We start from the raw sequence: 25866 nt of genomic DNA, 5'->3' as shown, positions 1-25866 counted from the left end.
AAGATGCCCACCATTAATGTTTTTTTTTATAGGGCACGTTTATAAAAGCTAAATGTCTAACTGAACTCAGGCCTAATTCTGGCTCAATCTAAACCCTTTCTGTGAAACCACACAACCATGCTTTGTATGATACGCATTCCTCCTGATGGCAGTATGGTGCTTTTATTCATTAACCACAACCTCACAAAAGCTGGCCTGCATTGATATCCTAAAGTCTGTTTTATATAGATGAAAGCATTGTGTTGTTTTACCTGCTTCTATTTTTGTACCATCTTGATAGTGATGTGTTTTACAGACAGTATACCCATGCAACAAGGTGCAGTACTATAAAATATACAATACAGGCTTGAGATGAAGTATTGCATGTTAATACAAATTGCTCTTTCATAAAAACACATTTAAAAGTAAATGGTGAAATGAATCAGCTTACTGAAAGAAACATGCTTGATAAAGCCTTTAGAATTTTTTTTGGGGGGGGGGGGCAAATTTATACTCATTATTTGACGGCATAACCAACAATGTGTGGTTTGATCATAAAAAACAGAGGAGCTTTGATGTGACGTAGCTGCAGGTCAGAGAAGCCAGCTGCCTCGATGTGCTTCCAAGTAGCTCGGGTTGTCTCACAGCCATCACCAAAATAGTACCTGACAAACATTCAAGCACAGTTATAGACTTTCTTATTCTATTGTGGTCATATGTTTTGTTACCAGTGTTCCATCAATGTTATGGTGAATGGATAAATACTGGTTTTATAATTAAACCATTTCTCCCTCTCTCTCTGTCCAAATAAACCAATGACCTCCACTTACGTGTGGGTGATAAGAAGTGGGAGGTAAATATAAATGTTTGATATATTTAAACAACCCCGTGTTTTTCAAAGCTCCAACATAGTCTTTTAGCTTTTACATTTACAAAAGCTTCCGATTAGAATGTAAATTTCGATTATAATGCATACATTTTTCCACTTTACAACTTAATTTACTTATGTACTCTAGCTTGAGATGAATGTCTTTACTTTCAAAAGTTATTAAAATTCATTGGAGACCGTACATAATAAAATATGGTAATAGTGTAGTTATATTACCAGAATGGCTGAAGAACATGTTGAAAAAAATAAGTCCAGGTTGAGGGGTCAGACACCACATGTTCAATGAAGAAAAATGCTCCTCCCTGAAGAACAAAAAAGTACAATATTTATATTACTTCAAGCCAAAATGTGTATTTGAAGACAAACTGTTTAGTTTAAAAGGATCTAGTATTTAAAAGGTCTTGAAATAGTAGCCTGCTAATCTGTATAGTGACATTTGACCTAAAACAGTTGTTTCTAATGGGATTATCACAGCAAACGACGATCTACATGGTTAAGTAATGCTGTTACCTTTCATCTCAGATGTAATTACTGAAATCTTTATGACTCTTCGATGGATTGGGAGTGATAAGAGAACAATTTATGAAATGTGTCAAAGTTCCACCTGAGTGCTGACTGTCATAAACTTACAGGCCTAAGAACTCTCTTTGCTTCTTGCAGAACTTTCGGCGTATCTTTGACTGAACACAGAACCAGTGTGCACACCACAACATCCACCGAGTTGTCCTCCACCGCCTGTAGATTCTCCCCCGACGCCACTACGAAGCTGTCATATACGAGGTGGTCGTTCTTCGCCATACTTTTCTCCAGGTAGTTTTTGAAATGCGGGTTGGGGTCGATGCATGTGATCTTGCAGCCCGTCGGGTAGTGCTCGAAGTTCGCCCCGGATCCGCAGCCCACCTCCAAGATGCGCAGAGAGCCTTTCGGGGGGTAGAATTTAGCCAGGTTTCGAAACAGTTCCCGTTTCTTGTCGTTCATTTTGTCATTGTATGAAAACGTTATTTTATAGACTATTAGAGGAAACACGCGTTTGTATAAAGACAAAAGTCCAACCAGCTCTGCGACATGCAGCGGTAAAGTGAGGACTTTGAATAAAAATGCGCAAGCGTTCATAAACAGCGTCATTTTTAGCAGCAAACCTACATTACATTTGACAGACAAGAGGGGAGTAGCTGCGCGTACCTTGTGACAATTGACCAATCAGCATGTTCGACGCATGTAATAGACTCCAGTCAGAGCAGTACTCCAGCCTGTCGCCAGATGGCGTCCGTGTATAAATAATCGAAATGGATCCTCTTTTGCACGTAGTGTGGTTTTAGTATTTTTTCCTCACTAAAAGTTTTAACACTCAATTAAATTAATAGTAGTTTTTGAATAGTAACGAATAGTAGAAATACGTTTAAAAAGTACAAGTGCCTATATCAGCCAGAACAATAAAACTGACCGAAAAAAATAACAGGCTACTGAGGGCACCTTTAAGCAAATTTAGCTACTAAATAAAAATCTTTATGATTACTCACCACTATTACTCAAATATCTATATGACAAGAATCTATCTATCTATCTATCTATCTATCTATCTATCTATCTATCTATCTATCTATCTATCTATCCTCCTGTCAAATGCACTTATCCCTAAGATCCTCCATGGTGACTGAGATTAGGATTTAGGGATTTCTTACTTGAGATTAAGTTTACAGTAATATCTTAAGACACTGTCTTAAGACACTGTCTTAAAACCCATGTAACACATGCAGGACTACAGTCCCAAAATATTTACATCACAAACACATTAAAATGTGTTATTTTTCTGTTTGTTCTGCAGACAGTGTTATGTCAAGATGCATTTATGTCCCATTTGGCTCACATACAAAAGTGCAGGCTTCAGCACCAAGGACAGTGACCGAACAGACTTGGCTGGTGGCGCATTGCACAGCAAAGCTTCATCCACTTGGGGCTCATCAGTGAGAACTAGAAAAGATGCTCAGGTGGCCCAGAAGGGGGAGTTGGAGTTAGGCTGAAAGTCTTAAGCTGTTGTTTCCTTTCACTTCCTAACAGGATTAGAGGAAGATTAACTATTGCATGTAACTCTTGACCACAACCACACTGCCACAGGGCTTGAACCAACAACACAAATACAAACAATGCCACATTCAAAACACCAAAGACTAGTTTTCCTAACAAATACTATTTTGACGTTTCCCAGGAGTTGTCATTGGAATCTCTGTGTTTGTCCTCACATTCACAATCAGAATGTAGAGATTTTAAGTGACATTTTGCTTTAAAAAACATACAAAACCCCAAACAATTTTTTGTTGGAACACTTTTATATGTTGCGTTAATCAGAATTGTTCCAGGTAACCAATGTGAAGATACTGAAATGTGACTGTGCCAAAGTATATATCACTATTTAATTGGAAAGTTAAGCATGTTCTCTTCATTCTGATTCATCAGTTCCTCAGTGCCATATGATGATATGTGTACTTTCATAAATGCATATAATTATTGTGTGTATTGTTCAATGCTCTATACAGCTGAACTTATTTTCTAAATTTGAAAAAAAAAATAAATAAATAAATAAAATTGTACATACTGTGCATTTGGTAGGAAAATATGTAGGCCATTCAATTCTTGTATTCTTTAAAATAAAATTAATCATTTTTTAAAAATGAAGTAACAGTCCTTATTTAACTCTGTGAATTCCATTTGAGGCAGTTTGACAATTGTTGAGGCAGAAATTAGGAGATTAGATGAATTTTACAGAGAAGTGGTAAATATAATTAGGCTCACATCATTGTGATTGATATCCCCTTTTAGCGCTGTTTCGCTTACGTTGCAGCGTTCCCTCTGTCAGTACGGAAGTCGGAAGTAGGGTACTTGTAGACGCTCCCTAACAATTTGCTGAGAGTCATCAATTATGCAGGCTAGCCGTACGCACTGGGAAGGAAGATAGCGGCAACAATATGGCGACATCCGCAGTTTCTCCTGGGTCTTTTAAACATCCTTAGGCACGCAAGATCTACATGGATCGCTCTTAATGCGGAAAAAGTAAGTAGACTTTCTCTTGTCTACAGAGCAAGTGTCGTGTTTTTTTCAGGTGTTTATAGCCCGTTCTGAGCGTGTCTCATACCTGGACTCATCTGCCGCAGAGCGGTCTCTCGCGCTCAGCATCTTTTCTGCTCACAGATGTGAATAGGCTTGCTGCAGGAAACGCAGGGAAACGCCAATTAACACGCCAGGCACTACTTAACAGCTGTAGTGCTGGTCAAATAGAGGCTGTGCAAAGGGAAAAAGTCTGACTGAGGTAAATGAGGGTGTTGGCCTGGCGCTGGAAACATAACATTAGTCTGTGTGTCTGTGTCGAAATGTAGAACATACGCATACCATGGGACAGGCAAGTAAGACCGCCGCAAACTTTATTGCATGGGAATATTGTGCGGACAGACTGACGCAAGACGCAGTATTCAGCATTCAGATGACATTTATGACAGTATTTTGCAACGTAACATGTCAAAATCACTAATGTGGCAGTTTTTAGTCCCCCTGCGCCTGCATCCCCCCTCCCTTCGAGTCACCCTCGCCATACTTCATTGGGCTGGACTCTCTAGAATCGGTGCGTTTACGTTTTTGCCGTTAAAAACAGCGACTACCACCCTCGTTTTCTCACTCACTCCTCCCTAAAGCGTTAGCGGCTTGATGTGCCCGACCGTTTGTGCGGTTGCGGGTTAAATCACAGATAGGACGGGCTGACTGCACGGGTGTGGTGCTGGAGCGGACAGGAGTCCCAAATGTTCTTGAAGTATTCAGACGAGAATGAAATCGGAACCTATTGAGATAGAAACTCGAGACGTGTAAAACATTGCAGGCACGACTGTCTGAGACGTCAGTGGCGTTGAGATTTAGATGTTTTACAGATTGATTCGCTGGCTCGTGCCTTCGCACGAGCTCCCTTCAGCTCCACTGCAGTATTTCAGTCGAGAGAGTGGGGCCCACGCGTGTACGTCCAGATACCATAATTACTGCAAACAAACTTGGGCATACTAATCTGTAAATGCCATAACATGTAGCGAATTTAGACGCGCAAAGCTTGTTTGGAGGAGAAATTGCATAATACATGTGTGAGGGGCCAACAGGGGCGCAAGTATGAATCAACTGAATTGTTTTTCCGATCGCAAATGATTTGTAAATTACATTTGCTTTGAAATGACGAGGACCGTTCCCCTGAATAAGCTGTATGTTAGCTACTGTTGGCGTAACCAAACAAATATTACAAAGGTAAAAATGAGATAAATTTAGTCAAGCAAGGAAATATCTGTGTGTATGTGTGTTGAAATATAAAAGAGGGCGTTATAGTCAGATTTTAAGGCTTTTATTCCCCACGCGGGATAGGCCGGCGAGGTTCGTCCTCGTGACAGCTGTGCTGCTCCCCTCCCCTCGATGTACAGTGCCAGAGGCCGAACATTCACTTTCCGTATCATTTAGTTAAAGACATCAAATACGGAAAAGTCGCTTTAGTCGGGATGTTTCATCATGGCTTGAGGCAGCATATGTGATCATTTCCCCCTATCATCTAACCTAGAGGACAATCGTGAGCTCGCGCTGAGCGGTGCTGAACGGACAGCACCGCTAAGAACCTGCATTCGACGGCATCCAGAAGGCAGTGGATTTGTGTCTGCTTCCTAAATACAAACGACATTTATTCTTGCCTGATAAGGAATACCTTTGCGATGGTACCGGAACGTACATTTTACCAGATATGAGAGTAGGCAATGACTTGGCTTGAAGGCACGTAAGTAGCCTATAACCTGTCGAAAGGCATCGGTTATTTTGGGTTTAACGTGTAGGTGTTTAACTTGGGGCAATCGGAAAGTGGAGGGCGTACCATTAAACAGCATAATTTTTCTGAAGGCAGTGCTGGCAAAACACCGTAATCTATATGGAAGAGAATGCAGGAGTTTTGTTAAGGTCATTGTGTATTGTCAGGGCCTGTCTATCTGATGTATCACCTTGAGCTGAGGCGTCTCTACACTATCCCAGGAAGGAGACTTGGAGGTTGGACACAGTCAGCTTGTAACTTAAAACGCACATCATTTCATTTGTCTAAACAGTCCATTTTTAAAAAAAGAACTACTTTGTTGCTGTACCTAATGCATCTATGGCAAGCTGTTTTAACAATCATTCATTAACTTGTATCTATTTTTATGTTTCTAATACTATTTTTTTTAATACTTAGGCTACGTTCACACTGTCAGTCCAGATCCGATTATATGTGTATCCGATTGGAATCTGACCTAAAATTATTGACTGTCCACATTGTGTATCGCAATTGTTCAGATCCGATTTGCGTGTCCATGCCGCTCTTTTGTTTTCCGGGATATCTGCATTGGTTTCTATGGCAATGACGTTGCGTTGGTAGGTATATGCCAAAAACAACAACCGCAAAATGGAGGGGTTTGTATTTTGTGTTGCAAAGTTTGCAATACAGATGTTGTCTTATTTACAACATGACAACGTGTAGCCGCCGCGCTGGACTACTGCGTCTTCTGTAGCAGCGGCAGAAACGTAGGAGACTGGTATGTGTGGCTTTATTCTGTGCTGTCGTCTCCACGGGTTTCAAAACATGTCTCCGTTATATTGTCATTTTATGCTCGCCTGGCACTTTCTGCAGCAAATTTCAGCATGTTTAATTTAACAACGTCTGACGTTTACGTTTTACGTGACATGAGAAAGTCACATAAACCACGCAAAATCCGATCAGAACAGACTGAAATGGATTTCCAGAAATGTGATTTTAAACCACATATGAATGTAGCTTGAAACAGATTAGTAAAAACAAAATTACTAAATAACTAAACATCGGATTTGCTTTGATTTTTTGCTGTACACACTTGCTAAATCTAATCGGATTTCAATCGGATATGCACAAAAATCGGATTTCGACTGACAGTCTGAACGTAGCCTTAGTACATTTTTAATTAAGAGTGAGTGGTACAATAGAATTTTGCTATTATCTATTCATTATATACTAGTAGTTATTCTATTGTTTCTTATAACTAAGAAATAAGTTCTACTTCTTAAGGAATAGTAAAACTGTTACCAGCAATAATAAGAATACATAGATGGAAGTGAATACTTGATTTCTGAACCAAGAAATAAGTACTAGTATGTATTGTCTATTAACGAACAAGTACTAGTATCTAATGAATACTGAATAATGACAAAATTAAATGCTACTCAAAGTTGGATTGCTTAATAGTAATTTGAAATAAATGCTAGTTAAATAATGTTAGTTTAAATGAATAAATGTTAAAATGACTTGCCATAGGTCTGTTGTTGATCAGGAAGCCATGTGTTTTAATGATGATAAAGTCACCCATCATAAAGAGCAATGTCACGTGACCGTGGGCACTTTACTATTGATTTGGCCAGTGCTGACTTAACTGAATCAGTTTTTGGTGTATAAATAATTAACAGACTGTGTCATTAAGGATATAGAAAACAGGGATTCAGCATTGGACATAAACAATCCCACGAAAAGACAAGTGATTAGACAATCGTTGGTGTAGGCTGTTGGGTTTAATATATTTGAAAGTGAATGTGAAAGAATGTCAAAAGCTGTCATCGCATCATACAGCACTTACATTAGTTAAGATATGCGGATGTGTGGAGGTGATGGTCTGCAAACATGCAGCTTCATTAATCAGTTGAAGAGGGCATTATGGCAACAGTGGTTATGTGCGTTTATACAAAGAGTCTCTCATAATTGTTTTCTTATATTTGCTTGTCTAATTAATTTACCAGAAAAGGTTAAATGTACTAGAAAGGACCGTAAACGCAAGTCAGCTTTGCAGTACACAATGCATGTAAAGGGACATTCTGGAAAAGGAATAGCCCAGTTTTGTGGAGCCTGAGGGACTAGGCTGGGACTGACTTTGCGACACACCTGGAACACAGGAGAATGTGATTAAGTAGTACTTATGTCATTTGGAGTTTTTCCTGCACATTTGTGATAAATCTCTTTGAATTGGATTCTCCGACAAAGCTCTACGGTGGAAGTAAATTTGTTAACCTGCAATAGAACTGCTGAAGCAAGTTTAGTGGGCAAATTCCTCAGCATGTCACGAGTGCAACTGTGACTAATTCTGTTTGATTGGAGTAAAGAGTTTGATGTGCAATGTTGTTTTTGTTGCAACTGTGTTTAAAAACAAAGTTAGTCGATATGGGATTTCAATGACTGATTACTTGAATGTTACTTGCACCAAATCAGCATATTAGAATGATTTCTGAAAGATCATGTAACATTGAAGACTGGAGAAATAGCTGCTGAAATTGAAATTCAAGATTAAATTACATTTTAAAATATATTAAAATAAAATTACATTTTTTGAACTTCTTTCAAAAACATTAAAATTATATATGTGTGTGTGCATGTATTTAGATAGATAGATAGATATATTTATACACTGCTATATACGTTTACACAAACATACTTAAACTTAAAACAATGTAAAAGGAAATTGTTTATCTATTGATAAGTACATTTTGAAATTGAGACAAACGAGGTACCACTTTGGACACAGTTAATCTCAAAATATCGGCTGATTAATTAGTCTGGTCAATATATTAGTTCTGACACTACTCCAAACATAAATGGCAGAGGGGCACAGTTCATTTTGTTGTATTTAACATCAGTATTCTCTGTCCTAAAGTGTTTTTATGACAGTCTTTATTGACAAAACCTTACAGTGTTTTGTTTTTTTGTTTTTTGTATTCTTTAGGAAGTTCAGTCAGAAACTGGATCCTGTGCTGGAGATTCATAGTCAAGTCACTAACAGTCAAACACAAATGCATCTTTGCAATAGAAATCAAGTAAGGTGAAATACTTCCTGTAAGAACATAATACATCACAAATGTGACATGACAAGTATGACTTGACATTAATGTTGTCTTTGAATTTGTTAAGACTGCACTCTCTTGAGCGGCTAAACATCCTGCAAATGAGATTATGGACTAAAGCAAATGTTTGCATGATGAGATAAACTCTTGCACAGAATTCTCAGTTTTATATTATCTGAGAAGAAAAACCACAACAGCCAGAAAGTGTTTAATCTGCATAGTGTGTCTAACGTTTAACCTCAGTATTAAATAAGTGGGGAGCTTGTGATATGTGATCCACAAACACCTGATTAAATGTGGAGATTTCTATCTGAACAAGGACATTACATAATAAATCCGGAAGGGGCAGATTAAATATGTCTGAATTGATTGAATATTTAATATGGTGTTGTTTGGGACAGACTTGATGACATCATGGACTGGAATATTAGTTAGATAATCCAGGTCATCACAGAGGGTTGATAAGGGCAGTAATGCAGTTATGACCTTAGCCTCTAATGTACAGTCTCTTGTTCTCTCTCTCTTGTGCACACACACACATTCAGGTTGAGCCTCCAGTGCTGCAGCGCATTTGGTATTATTCTGCTTGGTCATCTACTTCTTAATGGATGTAATGAATGTGTGTGTTTGTGTGTGTGAGTATAAGAGTGAGAAAAAGAGAAGAGGGAGCGCTGCAAAAGAGGATGACCAATAACACAGGCCACAGAAATCAATGGATTATTCACACACACACAAACATAATAGAAATGTTTTACGTTTGTTTTGTTTGTGTGTGATCATTTGCTTTGTTTAACTTTTATGAACTTACTGAATTTTAATTCCTAGTATTTTTCTTTCTTCGTTCCCTTTCTGCATCTGTCTGGGTGCCTCCCTCTCCCCTCCTTTTCCTAGAGCTGGCTGTCCTGAATGGCTTCTAAATAAAGAGGACTCTGCTGCAGGATGACAATATGGCTGCGCAGCTGCTTGCACCTCCAGGCCCCGATAGCTTCAAGAAGTTTACCCCAGAGTCTTTGGCCAACATCGAGAAGCGCATCGCTGAGGAAAAGAAAAAGAAGCCTGTTAAGCCCAGATCTGACAGCAGTCACCGTGATGACGATGATGACAACAAACCGAAGCCCAACACTGACCTGGAAGCGGGGAAGAGCGTGCCCTTTATTTATGGGGACGTCCCCTCCAAAATGCTGGCGGTGCCCCTGGAGGACTTGGACCCCTACTATATGAACAAGAAAGTGAGTGAACTTTGAGCCCATATCATCCCTGTTAAAACTCATCCTCCATGCAGGTGGAATATAGTTACAGTTCATTATGGTGAATTAAGAAGTGTTCAGAACGCTTTGCTCTCAGCATCTGGGAGAACCAGATTGGTTGGTGGTGGAAAGGTTTGGAGATAAATCAATGAAACTAATGTTTTATACTTTGTATATTTGGATGAATGAACAGATGAGATTAGATAGTAACAAATAAGAATATTGATTTACAAATTTCTAAAAACAAAACAAAACACTAGAAATGTGGTTAGTAAAGATATTTGTTGAGGTTGATTTGTAGAAATTCAGATTTCTCAGCAAAGGTGATTCACAGCTAACAGTTTTCAATATAATTTTCTTTTCTGTATTTTGGGTTAAAATGCATGAAGTTAAAGGGGCTATAAGCAGAACGAATTGAGTGAACTGCTGCCAGCAACTTATTGCTCGTGCTCACGCACACATAACATTCAAGAGACCGAACGTGTTTCAGTGTGATTCAATGTACTCACAGCAAAGGTCTTTTTTTATTTTTTGCTTAGAAGTAAAAAGAAGTTGGAAATACTTTTGCAGTGATATACTGTGAACGAACATCCCGACGACATCCACGCTGCTGAGAACGATGTTTAGATCAATATATAAAATATGTGCTGTGCTCTTTTCTCTCAATAACAAAATAAACACAACAACAAAAATGACAGCAGTAAGAAAACAGCAGTTAAGAGAGCATCTGATCAGAGCTATGTGGATATGTTTGCACCAGCTCTGCAATTCACCAGCTTCATGTCCCTAAATCCCTTTTTTTTGTATGACACATTGACATTACAGTACAAAACAGCGGTTTCGGCATTATCCTGAACATTGTATAAGCATTCGTTTCATGTGTCATTGAATGGAAGAGAGACTTTCAAGAGCCAGCATAACCGTCACATCCTTTTGATTTTTTCCACCAAAAACGTCCCAAGTCCTTCACATAAAACCTTCACATTCTTTCATAGACAACCTAGGAAGTCGGAGAAGGTCTCTTTTTTAAGCTTAGTTTTAAGCTGTTCACACATTGGCAATAAAAATGCAGTTAACACATGTCAGGAGGGTGTGTGGCTTTAACAAAGTGCACGCAACAAAGCGTTATTAAACAAAAACCCAAGATAAACACGCAGAAGAACTTGGAGATTACGTACAACCTCTACACGAATAACAACAAGAAGACAGAACACATAACTGAGGAAACTCAGGGCTTAAATACATGGGGAAAGATAATCAACTGAACAGAAACAGAACAGGTGCGTGGAACTAATTAACAACCAAGGAAACTAACTAGGAAAACAGTACACAGGAAAAACAGGAACATAACACTGACTGAAAACGAAACCAAAACACAGTGAAACTAAACAGAATTAAGCATAACAAAATTTTTTACAAATAGCCCCTTTAAATTCATATAAAAGATGTAAACAACATAAAAGAAACAGTGTTTGCCTGCTTGCTATAATGTAAATAAGACAGTCCAAATATTTAAATTTAACATTTCAATTTTAGCATGCCCAATTCTGAGCAATTAATGGATAAGAGGAATATTAGTAATGGAATTCAATTTTTTACAGCCTTATTTAAATGGCATGGAATGAAGTGATCTGTTTGGCAAATTATGATCTTCCAGTGTCAGAATGTACAATATAAATCTTGAATTTAAGGCAATGATACTTTTGATGTGTACAAATATTATTTGCATGTATACATTTTTCCATATTATTCCAAATCAACAGACAGAGTAGGAATTTTTGAGTGTTTATTTTATAGTTTTTTGTTTGTTTGTTTTTGTTTTTACTGTAGGTGACATAGTCAAAATTCAAAATGTCAAAAGTCAAAATAAAATACAGTAAAATGTAGTCAAAAATAATCAGACAATTTTTCACTAAATAATTTTTATATGCACCAATTTAAAAATGCAAGGTAATAAATAGCAATATTTACATATGGTATATGTTTTACTAAAATGTAACATGCAAAATTCCACATTTTTGACAGGTGATGGAAAAATCTTATGTTTAATTGTTGAATCAGTTCATTTAAACAGGCAGTTTGAACTAATTCACAGAACTGAATCAAACTGCTGGGGATTTTTTTTCCCCTCAAATTATTTGTAAAGCATTTTCGCACATTCCTGTAATTTTTTTTTATATATCTGGGCAATATGTGAACTATATGAATACATGTGTGAATGCTTTAACAAATAATTAAAAAAATAAAATAAAATCCTCAGCAGGTGTGTGTCTGTTCTCCTTATGTTTAGTTAGTAAGAATTTTTCAGTGACTTCTTAAACCCTCAACCTTAGTATAGTCTGTGTATGTTCATGGGTGAAGAAGCGGTGCAACCACATCAGCACCTCCTTGTTGGCACACTAGAGGTGTGTGTTACATAACCGAGCACAGTGTAGCATGTGTTATACAGTGGGAGTTGAGGAGATTTTTTTAAGAGCGAAAATTAGTAGAGGAAACAGAATTGGTCTTGTCGGCCTTTTCATTATCTTTTGCACATTTTACCTATATCCACCTTCCATTAACAGGGCTCATGTGAATTGTTGCCAGCATGTTCCATCCAACATATTACGTCCCCTTTGGCAGTGGTATGTTTTTGTGTGAAGGAGTTATAACTGCAGCAGCTGTGGTACACTCATGCATTGTGGGGAAGGGTTAAAGTGAATAAAGAGACGAGAGGAATGCAAGGAAGAAGTGCAGAGTTGCAGTTCTACTGGTCCCTTGAGAAGTGGGGTGAAAGAGCCATTCAGAATGTCATGGGCGTATAAACCTACAGAAAGCCCTGTAGTCACATGTTTGTTTGTATGTATGTGATTGAGGGAAATGGGATGCAGTTTTCTGACGGCAGTTATTCACCAGCTGTGTGTGAGGCTTTGACCTTTGGAAACAGAAGTAAAAAAGAGATATGTCTTAATAGATAGATACTTTAATGGATGATTTATGACTTTGATAAGCAATTATATCTTGTTTATAGCACGTTTTGTATCTACATTCTTCCCCTATTTTTATTTTATTTTACAGATGAGTTACTTTTATTATTAGTAAGATGAATGATTATATTTTGTTTATACCATATTTTATTTTAGATAAGTAAATAATTTAATGGATTGTTTAATATTGATTACTATGATTAGTGATTATATTTTGTTAATACCATATTTTGCATCTTTATTATTACCCAATTTAAAAAAAAAAAAAATTCTATCTGTCTTTACCTTGTTCCTTTATTTTTTTTTTCTTCTCGATTTCTTGTATTTCTTTGTTGTATTTTCTTTATTAATCTTTATCCTTATTTGGCAATACTGCATGTTATCAGTTATACCATTACAACTTTATTCACTCTCTGGATAGATAGATAGATCTTGATGCATCTTGAAAGTTGTAAATAAAGATTGAGAAGTGTCGGTTAGCATTTGGATGGGGGTGTTGGTCATTTGAGTCCTTACAGTAAGTGCATTCAGTGACGTCGAGTAGATCGGATGTACTTGGAGTTAAGTGCAACAGTGATGCTATATCCAGTTTTTCCACTATTACCCCCCCCCCCTTTTCCCTCTCTCCCTCCCTCTCTCATCCTCCTCCCCCGCAGCAGTTCCCTCAGCTCTTGTCCACATCTTCATGTCTCTCTGGCTCTCTTCTCTGTAGATGATGAAATTTTCAGTAGCTTTGCAGCATATCACTTAGGCTGTCAGAAGAAAAGACCAATAGGCTACATTGTGTGTGTGCAGGTCTTGACATAAGGGTGTGATCACATGTATGTGACCTTTGAGCTTCATGTTTTCATAGCATGTTTTAGTTTTGCTCATATGCATCCACATTATCATCTGCAAAAGTGTGATCTTGCAAAATCTCTTGCCTTTTATAGACACAAGGACAAAGGGTTGAAGTCACAGTTGGCGCTATACTAGTGTTATGATCATGGATTATTTGGATAGAACTGTCTAGGTTATATGTGTTGCTGGATTGTTGGACACTTACTGTGAAATTAAAATGAAAATCATGTGCTTGTCACACTCATTTTAACATTGTGAAAAACATGATGCTCATAAATATGAAGATCTAAAAAAGATTAGAAAAAGGCTGTTGGATTTTTAGGCCAGGATACTGAGAGTTGCTGCTATGTCCTCAGTGAAGAGTGCAGCATTGTGAGAGTGGGAGCTCCCGCCAGCGGAGGAAGCCCACAGTCTGTCGCAGTGTGTGTGTATGTGTGTGTGAGAGAGAGAGACTCTGGGGAAACCAGTGCTCAGTATTCAGTAACACATGGAGTCTTCTGGGCGGTTCACAGCTTTTGCTAGTGTGACAGTCTTTGGGATCCTGTGCCTCAAAATGACAGCTGTCTTTAGAAGGACGACACAGCGTTTTCTGTCTGACATACGCTATCGTTTAAATGATGATTTTGTTAAGCAGTACTTTTGTTAAGTAGTATTTGACATGATTAAATGCTCAGACAGACACAGACAAATCCAGTGAATAAAAGGAGATGAGAAATAGAGAGAGATAGGGATACTCTGAGGTGAGGGTGCTCATTTTGTCCTCCTTCAGACAACTGTCTATTTTTAATCTAATTAGATTTCAGGAAGATTCTCATCCACTCGTCTCTGTGGTGTTTCCTAGTGTGTGTGTGTGTGGTTCAGGTATACCCTACGTTATGGGGCAAAATGTCCCCACAAAGATGGCAATATCCAACATTTTTTGGTCTCCATGAGGAAAACAGCTTATAAATCGTATTAAGTGATGTTTTTTTGAAAATGTAAAAATGCAGAAAGTTTTCTGTGATGGTAGATCTAGGGTTAGGGGATAGAATAGACAGTTTGTGCAATATAAAAATCATTATGTTTATGGAATGTCCCCATAAAACATGGAAACCCAACATGTGTGTGTGTGACTGGTTGTGTTTTGTGTGACATAAAAATATTATTCTATGTGTTTATCACATGGTTAAAGAAATAATGTCTTAATTAGTATTTTGTCTTGTTTTACAGTAAAAATATCTAAACATCCTTAAAACGAGAAATTTATTTGAAGAAAAATTGCATAAAATATTAACTTTTCTAATATTTATTTCATTAAGTTTATTTTTCTTACCCCATTGGCAAAAAAAAAAAAAGAATAATAATATCTAAATCTATATTGAGGTTCATGCTTAAAACAAGAAAACAACTAATAACATAATAGTAATAATAATACAATATAATAAATTAATACAAAATAATTTAAGAAATATTATGTAAAAACTCAAATTTACTCTTTTGACATTAAGTCTGTATATGTGTGTGTGTGTTTAGTGATGAGGATTTGGATGAAGGTTCTCTGTCCCTTTTTTCTTACATTATGTAGGATCAAACGAGCTTTGCAGGGCTTTTGACCCACCTTCCTTCCTTCCTTCCTTCCCTCCCCCTCCCTCTCGCTTTTCCCTGTCCCACACACACTATCTGGAGTCAGCACTTCTGCTTCTGATGGATCGCAGTGTTAGCGGTTAGCATTAGCGTTAGTATTACAGTCTGAGTTCCTGTAAGAGGTCCATCTCTTTGCCAGAGCTCACTGCGGTTGTCTTAGCTCAATTCGCGTAAATAAGTCCCTAGTTGGGTTTTAATAGGCTTGTTTTAGAAATGGCCTTTAACCTTAATTCAGAATTAATGTGATTTTTTTTTTTTTTTAGTTTATTTTGTGAAAATGTTATGTGAGTGCATTAAGACATTGTATACATTTTGAAGTTTATTTTAAATGCAGCGGTAATTTTTGGATAAAGTCAAAGTTCTTGTCATGTTAACCTGTCATATATGTTGTTTATTGCAATTTCTCTCTTTTTGTGAATTACTGTGCTCTCTCACCATAAAGACAGACAAATGTAGCTAATATCTCTTCTTCTCTTTTTCTCCCCTTCCCTTTTTTCTCCCCAGACCTTTATAGTGCTAAACAAAGGAAAAACTATCTTCCGTTTCAGTGCCACGCCCTCGTTATATATCATTAGTCCTTTTAACCTATTCAGGCGAATAGCAATTAAAATTTTGATACACTCATATCCTTTTCAGTGCTCCAAACATTGTCCATGTTATTATGATTGTGCTTTCTAATCTGTGCTTAGTCTGTCTAAGATCTGCATACCATGCTTTATTGGATTTATAGGTTTCATCAGTTACAACCTATGTTCTGTATCACAGTACATGGTTTAACTATTTCACTTAAATGTTACTTAGAAAAAGAGTCCCAAATGGAAACTCATTGTGCTGTGATACAGACAGTGATTTTAAAGGCCATTAATCATACGGAGGCTAACAACATACTACTTCCTCATGGAAAGTAGTTACTGCCTATCTCTTCAACCAACAATTGACCTCTGACCCCAGAGTTTGCTACATAATATCATGAAATTATTCAGATTTTGTATTGATGTCCCTTTTTCCATCATAGTTTTGATATCTAATCAATATTGATGACATCACCTCAGGATTTCCTTAACTACTTCTTACAGTTTTCAGCATGATCATCATGTGTACAATTTTGACAAATTGTGTCTTCATGACATTCAGCAATCCTCCAGAATGGTCCAAACAAGTAGAGTAAGTATTCTATTCTATTCTATTCTATTCTAGATTGGGATAAAATAAAATTTCTGGGGATGAGCATTTTTGTCATTTTTTTTTTATTTTGAGTACTGATAGGTCTCAAAAACGAGTACTCGTCTCAAATAACCCAATCATAGTCAATAATGTTGGGCATTGCCGTTTGAGCTGACGCTGAAGAGTTAATGAACACTGGTAAACTGAAGCGCTTTGCTAGCAGGTTAATAAACTTAACCAAACGCATCCTATATGAGACTAATCAGATATAACAACAACGCTGAAACACTGGCAACTAAAGCACAAAGAATTTACAACATTCTATTACAATAGTGTTCTCATTATAATGTTATGTATATGGCAAATTGGCGCTGCACATCTTGCACTTACTGTATTTACTGTATTTTCATGATCAAAGTGATTCTAGGCATTACTGCGCACTTTCAAATCCATAGTTTCACCTTATTTCGCCAATCTGGACTGCATGCTGTCCTAACACTAACCAATCAGACCTCAGGTACTGCCCAAAATGCCCCAATCAGAAAAAAATAAATATATTTTTTAAAGTCACAGCGATCATCATTTTCATGCTCGATCGTCACTGTCACGTCTGAGTACTGGAGTACTAGAGTACTTGTGCACATCCCTATTCTATTCTATTCTGTTCTATTCTATTCTATGCAAATGTTTTTTTTATCAAATGTAACTGTAATATTATTTGTGATTCATGTGGAGAGATTTAATAATAACGCGTTATAGCAAAAATGGTTAGAAGTTCAAAGATCATAAATTTAAACTCCAAACCAGCAACCACTTCAATGTGAGTACTTGAAAAGCAGGGCTTATATTGTTAGCCGAGTGACAGGCTAATGACTGGCTAGGAGGGAGAAAATACTGAAGACAGTGTGAGCTCCACTTGGAAATTTGGCCAGTCCTAAAAATTGCTGGGTCTATTTTTGGGGTAACTGGGGGTGATGGAGTTTTGTGGGAGTTTTTAACCATTGGTAAGCTCGGTTCCAAAGCCTAGTGAGCTGCCTTCTTAATTATACTGCCTCCTAAGACACTAAAAGTTTAAATTCTAAAAATCAGCATGTGCCTTTTGTGCTGTAGCCGATACCATAATGCATTGCATCATGTGCAGTAAAAAATTGTCTGTGAGAGTGAAATATTAATTATAAACAAAACTATATTTCATTTAATAATGAAAAGTATCAATTAGAATTTAAATTGTAAGCATGCAGTTAATTTATATGCATTCATTTTTTTGCGCTCTGTCAGATACACCTTCACAGGAATCTACACTTTTGAGTCACTCACAAAAATTGTGGCTCGAGGTTTCTGTATAGATGACTTCACCTTCCTCAGAGACCCATGGAACTGGCTGGATTTCATGGTCATCTCTATGGCGTAAGTATAATTCAAACATTAATGAAACATTCCGATAATGCATTTAAAATCCTTTTTTGCATGCAATGATTACAGGTGCATAACACTCTTGTGTGCAGCATTGACTTTAAGGCTGTAGCGGAGCTTTGGTTGGTTGCATTCAAGAAATATATGGTGATATTAATTAGTGAAATTATTAGAAAAAAAAAAAAAAAAAAAAAAAAAAAACAGCTTTAGCGTTCCATCCTTTTACTCTTTGCAGCTATTTAAAATGGGCCCTGCAATTTTTGGAACTTTCTCACTTGCACCCACGTCCGAAAAATGCAAGCTTCTCCACCGATTGTACAGACCAATTTAAAAGTCTAAAAGTTTCCAATAACATGAAAATGATTTATTTTAGTAAACTGTTATCTTGTTTCTTTGAGCATTTAAGCTTTGTTTGTACCTTTGCCTCGCTCCGCACCACGAGCCTCCGCTGACTCTTCAAGCGTTTATACTTGACGTGCTCTCGACATTGTACTATTCTTTAAAATGACAGGGGGCGACTCGGAGTTATTGTCCTCTAAACCATCAGGAAGCAGCGGTGAGAAGAAGTAAGGTACACACGTGACTATGTTTGTTTTTATTACACTTCACCAAACCAATGCTACAAAAGAACCAAAGAATCATGTAAAACCCAGTAAAACTTGAGATTGTTACTTGTGACATTATAACAATATATATGGATTTGAGAAAATATGTATAAAACGAAATTAAACATTAATAAATATTTTCTGATTTCATTAAACATTTTCATTTAATTTCATGAACATTTTTAATAAACACAGACCTTTATTTTCATTAAAAAGGCTTATTTCTACTATTGTAGACTCGTTTTGGAAATGTAAGCAATTCATTTAGACAAGCGAAAACTGGGTAAGCCAGTAAGATGGCGGTACAGACATACCTGCTCGGCCAGAATCACCTCAAAGTTGTGCGTCTTCGGAAGCAGAGCCATGCACAAAGTTACAAAAAATACCATGCACACAGCCACATGAAATGGGGTCTCCCCTTCGCTCTCGAGTATAAACCAGGCTTAAGAAGCGTGAACGTTCTGATAGAGTCTGACAATAGTAGTTTTGCACAGTAGAGGTCTGAGAATAGTTTGAAATTGAATGATTAATCAATACCATGACCTTCATTTAGGTCATAGGATGACTTTTGAGCCTTGATGTCATGCTTGCACAAGAGAGAGAGAGAGTGTGTGTGTGTGTGTGTGTGTGTGTGTGTGGTCGTATGTGAGAGAGACAGAGGCTCTTGTGTCCTGCCTCTCATAGGTGGTGTTTGGGAGATCAGTGCTCAAATCTGACAATGTCTGTGCTCATACCTCTGTATGTTTTTACATATATGCTGTATCATAACTCTCTCTCTTTCTGAACTTCGTCTGTCCATCACTCCTTTTCTCTCCCTATCTGCATTCATCCATTTCCCTGGAGGGCAGTCATTTTCATCTTATAAAGACAACCCTTGCCCCCAAAAAAGTTAAATTCTTAAATTGAGAATATGGTAAAATAACTACATTTAAACAAGCTCTTTCCCCTTGGAATGAGCAAGTTGGGAGAGAATGTGTTTGTGTTTTCCAGGTATAAAATGTATGTCATGAATTCCATATGACATGTTGTGAGAATCTGTTTGCCTATAATATTGTTCATATTTGATTGCTTTTACTCTGACAGTAAAGAAATGTTCCGGGTTCAATAGAAGTTAAGCTCTATGGACAGTATCTGTGACATGCTGTCAGTTACCACAGAAAATAATTTCAAGTTCAATTTGTAAAAAACAAAGAAAAACTGTGTATACAGTAATGCTATTACAAGTCTATGGAGCAAGGCTTTACACTGGAATAAATGCCACAAGATTTAAATTGTTACGCTGGGATCATATCAAGTCTAAATTACTGTAATTACGAGATAGCAACTCTAAGATTGTAATTGGAGCCGTTCAAGTCCTTGACTTCAGAAATAATTGGTTTCTAAGGCAATGCTCATAATGCCATGGAACCATATGTGGCATTGCAAATAATTTAATCGTTTCACTAATCCATCTCTATATGTAATAATTAAGTTTTTTTCTGTTTTTAAAAAAAGTCTCTTGTGCCGAACACGGTTGCATTTTTTTTTGTCAAAATAGAGTAAAAACAGTAATATTTTGAAATATTATTGCAACTTAAAATAGCCATTTTCTATGTCAATATATTTTTAAAAATTTCATTTATTCCTGTGAAGGCAAAGCTGAATTTTTAGCAGCCATTACTCCAGTCTTGATTGTCACATGATCCTTCAGAAATCATTCTAATATGCTGATTTGGTGCTCAGTTATTATCTCTTATTATCGGTGCTAAATTATTAATAATTGTTCTTATAATCAATGTTGAAAACAGGTTTTGCTTTTCTACAATAGAAAAGCTTTTTACTGTCACATTTCTTACCCCAACATTGATAATCATTTTTTTTTTCTTTTTGAGCACGAAATCTACATATTTGAATGATTTCTGAAGGATCATGTGACACTAAACACTGGAGTAATAACTGCTTAAAATTCAGCTTTGCCATCACATGAATATCACAGGAATTACATCTTCAAATATATTAAAATAGAAATAAGTTATTTTAACAATATTGTAACAATATTTCACAATATTACTATAATTATTCATTATATTTTGGGATTATATTATTCATTTTATTTTTGCATGACAAGTCAAGTGAGAGATCTTTCAGAGTTTCCGACCTGCAATTGCAAGTTCAACGAAAATGTGAATGGTTAGGGTTAGTTTCTAGTCTGAAACTAATTCTGAGATGAAACATGGAACCTGGAACATTGATTTTATGTGATATATTTTCTTACTAAATTTATCTTGTAAATCATCATCTTCCCTCACTGCTTTTTCATTCTGTATCTCCTATTCTCCTCTCCATCCTCTCAATCTCTTCTCTCTCTGGTAACTTTGTTGCGATCCATTCTGCAGGTATATTACAGAGTTTGTAAACCTAGGCAATGTGTCAGCTCTGCGCACATTCAGGGTGCTGAGGGCTTTGAAAACTGTTGCTGTGATCCCAGGTAAGTCCAGCATCAATCAGGGCCAACAGAGGGCGCCGCTCGCTGTCTCTCTTTTCACACTCCTGTCTCTTCCTTCCTCCTCCGCTCGTTTCTCTCTCTTCTCCCGTTAGACAGGCTTTGCGTGATGTCTTCCTCCCAGTTCAGTGGTGGTGCTGGTGATAGTGGTGTGCCGTACGTGTTGTGGTGTTGTGTGTGTGTTGTGTCATGGTGTTTGTTCTGTGTGTGATCCTCCCTTGTTGCAGATATGTAACAGAGTTTGTGGACCTCGGGAATGTGTCAGCCCTGAGAACCTTCAGGGTTCTACGAGCTCTCAAAACTATTTCTGTCATACCAGGTGAGAACGCGTTTAAACACGAAGGCTGAGCTGCTTCCCACGCCGATGCAAACTATTATTATTACCAGTATTACTATTACTGTTATTATTTTTCTTAGTTTTTTTTTCTTGACTTGCTGTACTTTTTCTAGAGGATGCTGCAGGAAGAATTCTTTCATTTATGTTCAATTTATGTTTTAATACCCAAACGATCAAAAATGGTAGCGATACATTTTTGATAGGCTTTGCAGTCTGCAGGAAAAATCACATGACCGTCCAGTAATCTGGGAATAAAAGGTCTTTATTTAGCAAAAACTGCATTTATGTCAACAGCGACATGTTATAAATGTCAGCTGTTATGACGAAAAGTAGTGGGAAAACCTGAAATATGCACCTTGCCCTGCTGGAAACTCCATTTTAAGGACCTGTGGTTTGTAATATGGTAACTGGTTTAGGTGGACTAACAGATGGTGGGGACCTAACTGGCTTGGTATACCACCTTTCTTCAAGGGCCCTGCTGGTTAAAGGTGGTCAGGCTGGTTTGTTACTGGTCCAATATGGCCGACCAGATCAGTTTAAGAAACTTGGACCAGTTAATGGCCAGTTTGGAAGCCAGGTACCATGTTTCAAACCACTTTAAGATTTAACTGGATTTTCCAGTTGGGAGATCACATTTCCTGTTTTGCAGTTTAAACTCTTAAAAATAAAGGTTCTTTATTGGCATCTATGGTTCCATGAAGAACCTTTAATATTTCTATTGCACATTTCTATTCTTCATAGTGGTAAAAGGTTATTTAGATAATTAAAATGTTATTCACACTAAGAAGAAAATGCACACTAAAAGGTTCTTTGGGGAACCCAAAATGGTTCTTCTATGGTATAACTATGAAAACTCCCTTTTGGAACCTTTATTTTTAAGAGTGCCTCTAGTATGGTACAGGTAGACACAGAATGCAGTTCTTATTACTCACCCAACCCATGTTAAAAATGATAATTAACTATGTAAAAGGAAAAAAAAATTAAGATTGCTGCCCTTTGTTGTATATTCAAAATGTACAGCCTCGGAGTTTAACACAGCATAGGCCAGATGTCTTTTCTTTGTTGTGTTGAGTTTTAGTTACAGGACCCTAAGCAGACAATGTAAAACTCAACATTATGACATCTTAAAGGCATAGCAACATTTATATGTGCATTTCATCCCAGTCTGTCTTTTGATGAACATCTCATCAGAGTTTGTTCAAAAAAAGCTGATGTGATGTGTCATGAAGCAAAGGTTTATGGTTAGTGCACTCACTGAGACTGCCAAGCCTAGTTTGACACATTTCTGCTGCATGATGCTTTCGAAGACACCTGCTTTTGTAGTTTGTCTTTCTTTTATTCTGTTTTTGTATTTTTTTTTAAACGAGTGGCTTTCCTCAAATTTCTGCATCCTTTACACACATGTAGATTTATATATTTTTTACCTAATTTTTTTTTTTGGTAAAATTACTGTTTTGTAACTCCCTCCCTATTCTTATTTTGAAGAACTCGGAGTGGAAAGTAAAACAGAGACATCAGAAGATGTAAGGAGGATTGTTTGTATGCACGTATTGTTGCAGGAAGGCGAAAGATCAGGATTAGCTAAGTTAACTCACTAGTTTTCATTTGCAGATTTTGTGAAATACACACACAATCACACTCAGCTACGTTAAACACACTCACATCGTTGTAGACCCCACATGTGAGTATTTAGATTAGAGAATGACTTCTTTATTAACCTGGTTTCTCTCAGCTAAGAGATTAGCTGAGAAATGAAGACGGGGTTACACATTCTCTGGAAAGAATGATTGGTTAAACAGACATTGACACCATGATGATAAAGCAAAGATGATGATGTTGCTGCCTTCAGCCTTGGCGTTTAAATGACCTGCATGCCCTTCCTCCCCTTGCCTGTCCTCTCCTCTTCTTCTCTCTGTGTTGGCTCTCTGCATACTGTTTGTATGGCGCCGCTCTCTTCAAGCAGTGTCCATTTTGCTGATATGTGTTGAATATTGTATGTGTGTTTAAAGAGTATTCCTCGTGTCTCTTCAAGGTCCCTACACAGCCTATCCTTAGTAAAGTGCTTATGATAAAGCTGTAAATGTGCACTTTTTGGAAATCTTTTTTAGCATTAGCATCTACAGCAATCCTGTTCATTATATTGGCTACCACTTCATTTGAAAGGCCTTCTATACATAAGATGCATTAAAGAGCAAATAAATGAAGGTATCAATGTGTGTGCGATATCAATTTTTGCAAGCCTTTTTCAGTGAGATTTGAGTAAAATATCCCATAGACCCACCCTGAAGGAATGGCTGAGCCATATCTACAGCATGAACCTGAGTATCGTAAAGACTGGCAACAACTACCCAGAACCCCCTAGCAATGCACTGGTAACCTCCTAGAACTTTCTTTTTGTGCTCAAGAGTTCACAAATCTTCTCACACGGTTTTTGAAACATGAATGATACATTATGTGTCATGTGAGTAATGTGACTTATTAAGGATAAATACTAATACTTATCTCAGCCACAACTTATCAGACTTCTCTTGCCAGACCAAAATGAGGAATGACATTTAATGTTTTTTCAGTTGACATAATAACTGGTATAATTTCTTGTATTAAAGTACTCCAAATCAGTGTCTTATACATAAATTCAAATGGTTAACTGATAGCAAAATGTACGTACTTCTAATCATGGAGATAGACACAGTTTGTGTGCATCTACCCTGAGGAGACGGGAGGCTCTTTAAACTGCCTGTTCAATGTAAATCATGGTTTTATATGAACAAACCACACAATTATTTCTTACTATATGTGTGTGTATGTGTGAAAGAAAGTTAAGTAGGTTATAGTGTTTTTGCTTGGATATCTGATTATATGAAGCTGAAGTAATTGTTTTTTGTTGATTCATATATGTTAACATACACCACTGCTGTTCAAAATTTTGGGGACAGTAAGATTTATTTATTTATTTATTTATTGAAAGAAATGAAACGAGAAAGGAAAGAGTTTATTCAGCAAGGATGCATTAAATTATCAAAAGTGACTATAAAGACTTTTATGCAAACATTTTCTTTTTTAAATAAATGCTGTTCTTTTGAATTTTCTATTCATCAAAGAATCCTGAAAAATAAAATGAATCACGGTTTCCACAAAAAAAATATTAATCAGCACAACTGTTTTTAACGTTGATGATAATAATAAGAAATGTTTCTTGAGCACCAAATCAGCATATTAGAATGATTTCTGAAGAATCATGTGACACTGAAGACTGGAGTAATGATGCTGAAAATTCAGCTTTGCCATCACAGGAATAAAAACTTTTTAAAATATATTAAAATAGAAAACAGTTATTTCACTATATTAGTGTTTTACTGTATTTTTCAATAAATAGATGCAGCCTTGGTGACATAAGAGACTTCTTTTAAAAAAATCTTTCAGACCCCAAACTTTTGAACGGAAGTGTATGTTAGATAAGTGAATGATTCAATATTCAAATATTTTTTTAGTGAAAACAGCATAAAATGTGAATTTATATTGTGGGAGAAATTTATAACACAGAGTATGACATGAAAGTGTGTGAATCAAGAATTTGTGTATTTATGTATGTTTTTGTTTGTTTCAGTAACAGTATATAAGTGTCGAATGTGTATTATACATGTAAATATTCTGTGTGTGTGTGCTCTCATAAGATTTTTTTAAATGTTAACATAGTGTGTGTGTTTTTGTGCAGGTATGAGCATTATCACATAAAAGCATTTGTAGCAGACTGTATATTCCTTGTTGCGTTTGTTTCCTCATCTTCTCACAGGGCTGAAAACCATTGTGGGTGCTCTGATCCAGTCAGTGAAGAAGCTGTCAGATGTGATGATTCTGACTGTGTTCTGTCTGAGTGTATTTGCCCTCATCGGTCTACAGCTGTTTATGGGTAATCTTCGGCAAAAGTGTGTCATCTGGCCAATCAATAGTACTGAAACCTACCTGGCCAATGGGAGCAAGGGCTTTGACTTCAATGAATACATCATGAATGACAGTAAGTAGGCAAAGCTCTGACTACTTAGGGCAGTTGCTCATACAGTTGCTCATATCAGTGCTGCTCTTTTTATATTTTTTATATTTTTGCAATAAGTTTGATTGTCTCTATAGTACAGTTTCTACAAACAAGTTTTTACATCCTTTTCATAAGAGACAAAAAAACAAGCAAACTATAAATTGTGTTGTCTGGTGATTTTTAAGCATGGTTTTCATGTTTTACAAGTATCTCTTCTTGTTTCAGCAAACTTCTACTTCCTGCCAGGCATGCTGGATGCGCTGCTATGTGGAAACAGCTCAGATTCAGGGTGAAGAGCAAACACACAACATGCACACTATTAAATTAGCAAAAATGGTCTAATGTTATTTGAATCAAAATTAATTAATAATAGCACACTTGATGCACTTTAT

At 36.8% G+C, this 25866-nt stretch overlaps 2 protein-coding genes across 8 annotated transcripts in view; one reads left to right on the top strand and one right to left on the bottom strand.

The window, feature by feature from the left end:
- Positions 1-146: 146 nt before the first annotated feature.
- On the bottom strand, positions 147-2054 carry LOC127513972 (putative methyltransferase-like protein 7A). 2 transcript variants are annotated; one of them, XM_051896245.1, is made up of 4 exons: positions 1499-2054; positions 1085-1170; positions 483-644; positions 147-412 (listed from the first exon to the last, which is right to left on the bottom strand). In XM_051896245.1, exons 1-3 carry the CDS (start codon positions 1991-1993, stop codon positions 497-499), a joined length of 729 nt encoding a protein of 242 aa, XP_051752205.1. In that variant the 5' UTR covers positions 1994-2054; the 3' UTR covers positions 147-412; positions 483-496. The 2 variants fall into 2 exon arrangements, with proteins under 2 accessions (XP_051752205.1, XP_051752204.1); XM_051896244.1 differs by having other exon boundaries at positions 147-644.
- A 1715-nt stretch (positions 2055-3769) lies between these two features.
- Positions 3770-25866, top strand: part of scn8ab (sodium channel, voltage gated, type VIII, alpha subunit b) — a 60676-nt gene continuing 38579 nt past the window's right edge. For 2 of the 6 annotated variants that reach the window (XM_051897393.1, XM_051897389.1), the window contains exons 1-9: positions 3776-3916; positions 8647-8737; positions 9656-9993; positions 15945-16064; positions 16516-16604; positions 17883-18011; positions 21332-21423; positions 25235-25456; positions 25700-25763. In XM_051897393.1, the coding sequence (XP_051753353.1) occupies positions 9712-9993; positions 15945-16064; positions 16516-16604; positions 17883-18011; positions 21332-21423; positions 25235-25456; positions 25700-25763 (998 nt within the window). In that variant the 5' untranslated portion in view covers positions 3776-3916; positions 8647-8737; positions 9656-9711. Of the gene's footprint in view, positions 3917-5321; positions 5658-8646; positions 8738-9655; positions 9994-15944; positions 16065-16515; positions 16605-17882; positions 18012-20997; positions 21090-21331; positions 21424-25234; positions 25457-25699; positions 25764-25866 lie in introns of those variants that run through there. The other 4 variants (XM_051897394.1, XM_051897390.1, XM_051897392.1 and 1 more) reach the window with 3 other exon arrangements.

This window comes from Ctenopharyngodon idella, chromosome 6, assembly GCF_019924925.1.
Source record: "Ctenopharyngodon idella isolate HZGC_01 chromosome 6, HZGC01, whole genome shotgun sequence".
Lineage (NCBI taxonomy): Eukaryota > Metazoa > Chordata > Actinopteri > Cypriniformes > Xenocyprididae > Ctenopharyngodon > Ctenopharyngodon idella.
Note: the sequence above shows the minus strand (reverse complement) of the source record. Positions and strands in the feature narration are given on the sequence as shown.